Genomic DNA, 7,088 nt, shown 5'->3' with positions numbered 1-7,088 from the left:
TGGTTGGAGCCTTGCATCAGGCAGGCGAGCCACTGGCAGTGCCGGAGGCCAAAGATGTGTCCGATCTCGTGGGTCAGAGTCTGCAAGACAGCCACACGGAGGCGCCTGAGTCAGCAGCAGCAAGGCGAGCTCCTCCAGAAGCAGATCCACAGGAGCCCGCTCCGCGCCGCTCGTCGCGGGGGCCTGCTCGCTGGCCCCTCACCTGCCCATGTCTCCCACCCTCCTCTGTGTGCTCCACTGCTTCCCCGGCAGGTTCTCCACCTCCCCGCCGCGGACACCACAGATCACACCTTGGCGGGGCCGGGGGTCAGGGGGTGGTCCTATGCGCTAGCCTCCCCGCCTCTACCCCCTGGATGCTAGCAGCAGCCCCTCCCCGACGGTGACCACCAGAAGTCTGCAGACTTGTCCAACATGCCCTGGGTGGCACACTCGCCCTGGTGGAGACCACTGTTCTAGACGGGGGACCCGCTGAAACTCAGCTCTGCAGCCCTTCCCCCAGATGCCAGGGCAGCAGGGGAGGGGAGGGGCTCCATCTGCATGATGACAAGCGGTCAAAGCAGGGAAGGCACAGCTGAGCCCCACCCCACACCCGCACAGTCAAGACTCTGCTCCAGCTTCCCAGCCAGCCTCTGCACCCTCGGTTCCCCGGGCCATGCCGGGTAGTGGTACTTACGGAGTCAGAGAGACACCTGTGTGAGTGGACCCTCACGGCTAAAAGCCATGCTGCTTAAGGGCCAGCTCTACTTAGAAACCATCGTTCCATCAGGTGGTGTTCTCGACCCCAACTCACAGCCCTGGTGAATGCAGAGAAGCCGGTGTCTCCAGCCATGAAGCAGACAGACACAAGGAGACAGGATTTCCAGAGCAGGGCGGGGCAGGTGTCAGGACAGGCAGCGTGACCATCAGCTGCAGGAGGTGAGCCGGAGCCCCAGGGAGGGAAGTCTCGGGGAAGGAGCCAGCAGAGGCCCGAGGGACGCCTGTTCTCCAGGAAGGGAAACCAGGGTGCGGGGTCCTGCAGGCCTGGGGGACTGGCGATGGGGCAGCCTGACTCGATGACCATGAACTCTGGAATCAAGCTAACAGTAAGGAGGTGGGTACAGCCAAGGCTGTGTGTTACAGGACAAAAAACAGGCCCAGATGCTGTACATGTCAGTATGAGAGTATCCCCATTTAAATTGTTTTTATTGATAATTTCAGTCAAGCGATATCCACTAAAAGTGTATAAACACCACCAAGTCACTGATATAGTGACCTTCAGGACTGGGGGTATATAATGTCAAAGGACTCCGATCTCTTACAAGCCACTGCTGACACATCACGTGAGCCACCCACCTTACACGAGCGGAGCAGCAGCACACTGGTGGCCTCAGGAAGGTAATAGTCATCGAACACCGAGTAGTCACTCGAAGACTTCCTCTCCAGCTTCTTCAGCTTGCCTTTGTAGTGTGAGCTGTAGAAGTCCGTGCCGTACCTGGCAAAGCTGAATATCCCCACACCTGGGGGAAGACGACAAGCCAGCACACGGTGAGATGAAGGTTCCCTCCTCTGGGGGAACTACCAGTTAAGGGCCTGCTTGGGCACCTGGCCAGGGCATGCCCGCAGCCCCCTGGGCTCAGGGAGGTCTGCCCAACAAGGGGACTTCTGCCCCAGGTTCCTGAGAGCCTTCTGCTGTCCAACCTGCTCTACTCTGTACAACTCAGAGGTCTTGAGGTCCAATTCTTCAGAAAAAGAAAGTTCCACAGAGTTTGTTTTCTTTTTCCCCATAAAATATTTTCTCAGGAATTCCTTGGCAGTCCAGTGGTTTAGACTCTGCACTTTCACTGCTAAGCACCAGGGTTCAATCCCTGCTTGACGAACTAAGATCCTGCAAGCCTCGTGGGGCAGCCAAAAAAAAAAATTTTTCTTAAATCGCCCCAATCAAGTATTCCAAAAGGAGCAGCAGGGTTCAGGACCACGGGCGCTCACGCTCTCTCTGGAAAACTGCGGGAAACGGGTCTCCGGGCAGGCACACCCCTAAGGCGCCTGTCCTTCCCTCTTCCCTCTGCCCGCTGCTGCCCCCCAGCACCTTGGAGACCACACGTGGACCCCACTTTCAGACTGAAGAACCTCCCCCGTCCTCCCATCTGTAAACAGCACGGCTCTCTCTATGGCTGGCACCAGTGACCAGAACAAACACGCCTGTAACTGACTTCCTGTGACACTTCAGCTAGTTTCGGCCATCTCCGTACGCGGAGAACAGACACACACAGCTCACTCTACAGGGGCTGACCGCTTTACAGTCCAGCTGGTCTACATGGTCTCTTTCATGCAGGCTTCTCTTTCAGTTGCTAGTTTGAAAGTAATACAGAACTTTTTTGTTAAGGAAATAAATTCATAGTAAGTTTGTCAAACCTAAATTTGATCCAAAAAGAATGCGCCTCACCGCACCTCCATATTTGAAATATAGAGAAAAGGGCGTTCTAGAAGTTAAAAAAAAACTAAACCTACTCACTCCCAAGTGACGTCCTTAGACCAAACAAAAGTTGGCACATTTCACTACAACACCTTTGAAAGTATAAGTTGCTCAGTCCTGTCCGACTCTTTGTGACCCCATGGACAGTCCATGGAATTCTCTAGGCCAGAATACTGGAGTGGGTAGCCGCTCCCTCTCCAGGGGATCTTCCCAACCTAGGGATCGAACCCAGGTCTCCTGCATTGCAGGCAGATTCTTAACCAACTGAGCCACCAGGGAAGCCCATAATACCTTGAGCAAGAAAATTTTTTTTCTAGTAATCCTACAAATACATTATTTCCTTTAGTAATTAAATATCTCAATTTTAAAACACCGATCTTTATAAACCTGCCGAGAACAAAGTCACCTGCAGTAAGGAGACCCCCTCACCGCAGGGCTCAGCAACCCTGCTCCCTCATTACATCTTCTCTCACGTCATGCAAAATTTAAGAAACTTATTGGGGAACAAAAAAGCAGCAGAAACACTTGGGGAGAATGCTTCCTGACCTCCTCAAATGCATAAGATAAATTGGTTAACAATATCTAGATAAAAATTGTTTAAAAATGTTTAATGATTCTGTTTCTCTCAGGTTAATAATAAAGGATTTGTCTCATACAACTTTTTGGTTCACTCTTTTTTTTCTGATAGAAGGCTCGTACAAAAAACATCAGCAGGACAGCACTGACCCAGGCCTCTCAGAGAGCACTAGGGGGTCACCGCGGGGGGGCAGGCAGATGTGGGTGGGCACTCGCTCGTGCTCAGCTGCTCAGCCGTGTCCAGCTCTTTGCAGCCCCGCAGACTGCAGCCTGCCAGGCTCCTCTGTCCATGGGATTGTTCAGGCAAGAAAGCTGGAGTGGGTAGCCATTTCTTCCTCCAGGGGATCTTCCCGACCCAGGGATCTAACCTGCATCTCTTGTGTGTCCTGCACTGGCAGGCGGATTCTTCACCGCTAGTGTCACCTGGGAAGCCCCGTGCCTTAATGGGTGTAGGGCTGAGGGACTATAAAGACTACAAATGGAGAATGAGAATGAAGGAAGGGCAGAAAAAGAGGCCCCACAGCATCCTGGGCCCCAGATCCGACAAATGGGGAAGAGGGGGATCTGACAGGGAGAAGCCCTTGGTAGCGAGAGCTCCCTACCCTGCCACCCTGGGGCTCACACACTCCAGACTGACAGTCCGTCTGTGAACCCTGAGCTCGCACAGCCCAGCCCCTGCTATCTGTTCCTGCCCCCAGAACGACAGTGGGCAACCATGCCCCTCAGCTCAGTGGACTTCTCCCCTTCGAACCTGTCTTAGATCCTGAGGGATGTAGGCAGAAAAACAAGAGCAGAAATGGAAGGGTGGGAGAAGTGGAGAGAAGGCAAAAAAAAAGAAAAAAAACCCAAATAGGCAAATATATGACTTCCTTATAGAGCCTTTTCCTCCCCAGTGTTAAAAGGCAGGGTTCCCTGTGAGTCACAGTTAAGCTTATTTCAAGTCAAAGACTGAAACTGACCATAAATAACAAAACGTCTGTTCTGAGACACAGGATGTGAAGCGCACACTTATAAATCAGTGCACAGCGACCTCATCTAATGACAACTACGGAAAGAGCTGAAAAACAATTAGCGCCATTTCTGCTTCCATTAATAACAGTTCAAATATCCTTATTTGATTCACCTTGTCACTGAACTATCTCCATTTGCCATCTGTTGCACTGAATGTCTACATATGTGCCAGCCATAACTACACACTTTCTATGGATCAGCAATTTTATGTAAATGATCTCAAAACAGCACAGTCAAACAGGTATTATTAGCTCCAAGGTGGTGCTAGCAGGCAGTGAACAGCCAAGCTGGGGGGACGGGAACGGACCCAGATCATCAGGGCCTATCCAGAGCATCCTTTCCACCACGGCAGGATGCTGCACCAGAAATACTACAAGGCCTTCACATCTAAACTGTAATTGGAAGGGGAAAAAACTGTAATTGGTTGGAATTTTTTCTCTCTTTCAAAATCTTCACACAGAGTCTCAAGCTGAGCAAGTTTCTACCAACAATGTCAAAAAGGAATACCCTCTGTCAAAGAAGCCTGTCCAAAGACAAAATTCCAGGAGTCTCTTGGGTAAAGATCGATCATCGTTACTCCCACAACACAAAAGGCATCTTCGGGTTTCTTCTTTTTTAAGAACGTCAGGATCTGCCCTATTAAAAAAAAATTATGTTTAAGATATATTTGTGTGTGTGTGTGTGTACATATACCTACATACTTTACTCAATTCAAGCTGTAAGGCTGCCCCGTTCACCTGCATGAATCTGAAGGTTCAGTGTGCTATCGTTGATTCTAAAGGAACATCTGGTTGCAGAGACAGGAATCGGCTCTAGGAGTTTGACTGTCAACCCGTAGAAGAAGGCTTCACAGTAGCCCTTGAGCCATTTCAAATATTCTTCACTGATACTTCTGGTGTTTCCCAGCAATCCTATGACAGATACAGAAGAAAATTTAAAGAGAGATTTTGAGATGATCAGAACAGTCTTTACCTCAGTCTACAATTAGAAATGTGGAATTAGGAACAAACAAACTCTAGATTTTCAATACACAGTTACCGTTCATTAAGGTGAACACAGATTAGAAAGAAAACCTGACTCCCTGGTGGCTCAATGGTAAGGAACCTGCCTGCCAACGCAGGAGACACAGGCTGGATCCCTGGTCTGGGAAGATCCCCCAGGCCTGGGAGCAACTAAGCCCAGGTGCCACAACCACTGAGCCTGTGCTCGATAGCTCGGGAGCAGAGACTACTGAGCCCATGTGTTGCAACTACCAAGGCTCGCACGCCCTAGGCCTGCGTTCTCCAACAGGGCACCACAATGAGAAACCCATGCACTGCAACTACAAAGCAGGCCCTGCTTGCCCCAGCTAGAGAAGTCAAATGTGCAGCTACGAAGAACCAGCACAGTCAATAAATAAAATTTTTTGAACAAAACAAAACCTTCTCTTTCAAGGCAGTTTGGTTACCAAACTTCCACTGTGGGAACGAATGTCAAAATGATTATAAAAACTGCCCACTTGAATGAGACGGACAAGGCAAACTGTCCACGGCAACAGCACCATCACAAAACCAAACCAAACCCAGCATACTGGCAAGACGCACCAATGCACTGTATGTAAATAGTCTGCTTCCCCGGAGAAGGGCTCTTTCTGTGAAGATTACTGAAAAACTGTTCAAAGTCTTGCGGAGCCTCAGGATGGGAGATTATCCAGTCCGATGGAGAATGCAAAGTAATGGGTCCAAAGAGATCGCTGCGGGGCCGGAAGGCCTCGTTCAGCAGGCGCTGCTCCCCGGGGTCCAACTGCTCATACTGCTTCACAAGCTCTGGGTTCTTTGAGATGAGGGCCGTCTTCAGGGTGTGTTCAGAGTGCCCTACCGTTTGCATCTGCCAGAAGGACACACGTGGTCACACAGACCATGCATATCCAAACTGGGGTCTTTACAGACATCACTTATTTCTCCTAGAATGAAATGACTGATTGCTAACGCCTGGGCGTCATCACCAGAGGACTGCCCGCTTCCACCGTTTCTAATCAGTTTCTTAGGGGGGCTTCCCTGGTGGTCCAGTGGTTAAGAATCTGACCTGCAACGCAGGAGATGCAGGTTCCATACAGAGTCAAGCGTAAGATCCCACACGCCTCGCAGCGACTAAGCCTGTGAGCCACAACTAGAGAGTCTATGAGGCCCAGTGAAAGACCTCACAGGTCGCAAGGAAGATATTGTGGGATGTAACTAGAACCCAACGGCAGCCAAATTAAAAAAAAAAAGTCAATTTCTTGGGGAGAGTATCTGAAAGAGTGTAAAGACAATCATGAGATTCATTCCTCCACCTCTTAGGGAACCTGCTCCCACTATAAACGTTCGTGGTCACCCTAAGACACGACCCAATTCCCTATTTCCTCGCCCTTTGGGTAATAATGATATTAGGAGCTGACACATGAGAGCCACATGAAACACATCCTCTCCCACATGACTCAAAGACGTTCCCGACCAAAGGGAAGTGCAACTCATGTTAAGTCCTGCGTTTCTGTAACTTGGCTGCAGGCTGATAGGATCTCGGCCACTGAGGTGGTGTCACCCTGGGGAAGCCGTCAGGGGACCGACCAGGGGCCAGACTCACGCTGACAGATCTCTTCCGCTCACACGGCGTCCCCGCCTAGAGAGGTCATCCCTCCGTGTGACCGGCTCACAGCTGCTCCCCGAGGGGTCTGGGTGAGGGAAGGAGAGAAACGGGACGTCAGTGTGCGGAGCCCGCCGCGCTGCCTAACCGGGTTTTCTGCAGTTTAACGATGGGGGTGCGGGGGGGGATTTTTAGCGAATGGCTGTCCCCGTTGAGGGCTGAACTCCGGGGTCCAGGGCCACCTCCAGAACGAAGCTCTCTCTCGGCTGGGCTCGCCTGGGAGCTGAGACGGGTCCTCACCGCTGCTGTGGGGCCCAGTCCCGTCGGGTCGGCCCACCTTCACCGGCGGGGCGGCTCCCGCCGCGGCCCCGCCTTAGCGGGCCGGCCCGTCTGCGCCTGCGCGGGAGCCACCACCCTGAGGGGAAAACGGCGGCGTCAGGGGTCAGAG

At 51.6% G+C, this 7,088-nt stretch overlaps 1 protein-coding gene across 4 annotated transcripts in view; it reads right to left on the bottom strand.

The window, feature by feature from the left end:
- The window catches only part of AMZ2 (archaelysin family metallopeptidase 2), an 8,327-nt gene extending 1,272 nt beyond the window's left edge, over positions 1 to 7,055 (bottom strand). The window contains exons 1-7 of one of the 4 annotated variants that reach the window (XM_010856064.1): positions 6,883 to 7,055; positions 6,641 to 6,728; positions 5,623 to 5,905; positions 4,777 to 4,950; positions 4,547 to 4,675; positions 1,333 to 1,496; positions 11 to 80 (exon numbers count right to left, since the gene is read on the bottom strand). In XM_010856064.1, the coding sequence (XP_010854366.1) occupies positions 11 to 80; positions 1,333 to 1,496; positions 4,547 to 4,675; positions 4,777 to 4,950; positions 5,623 to 5,905 (820 nt within the window). In that variant the 5' untranslated portion in view covers positions 6,641 to 6,728; positions 6,883 to 7,055. Of the gene's footprint in view, positions 1 to 10; positions 81 to 1,332; positions 1,497 to 4,546; positions 4,676 to 4,776; positions 4,951 to 5,622; positions 5,906 to 6,640 lie in introns of all 4 variants that reach the window. The other 3 variants (XM_010856063.1, XM_010856065.1, XM_010856062.1) reach the window with 3 other exon arrangements.
- Positions 7,056 to 7,088: the final 33 nt, after the last annotated feature.

Source organism: Bison bison, unplaced genomic scaffold (assembly GCF_000754665.1).
Source record: "Bison bison bison isolate TAMUID 2011002044 unplaced genomic scaffold, Bison_UMD1.0 scf7180017864371, whole genome shotgun sequence".
Taxonomy (NCBI): domain Eukaryota; kingdom Metazoa; phylum Chordata; class Mammalia; order Artiodactyla; family Bovidae; genus Bison; species Bison bison.
Note: the sequence above shows the minus strand (reverse complement) of the source record. Positions and strands in the feature narration are given on the sequence as shown.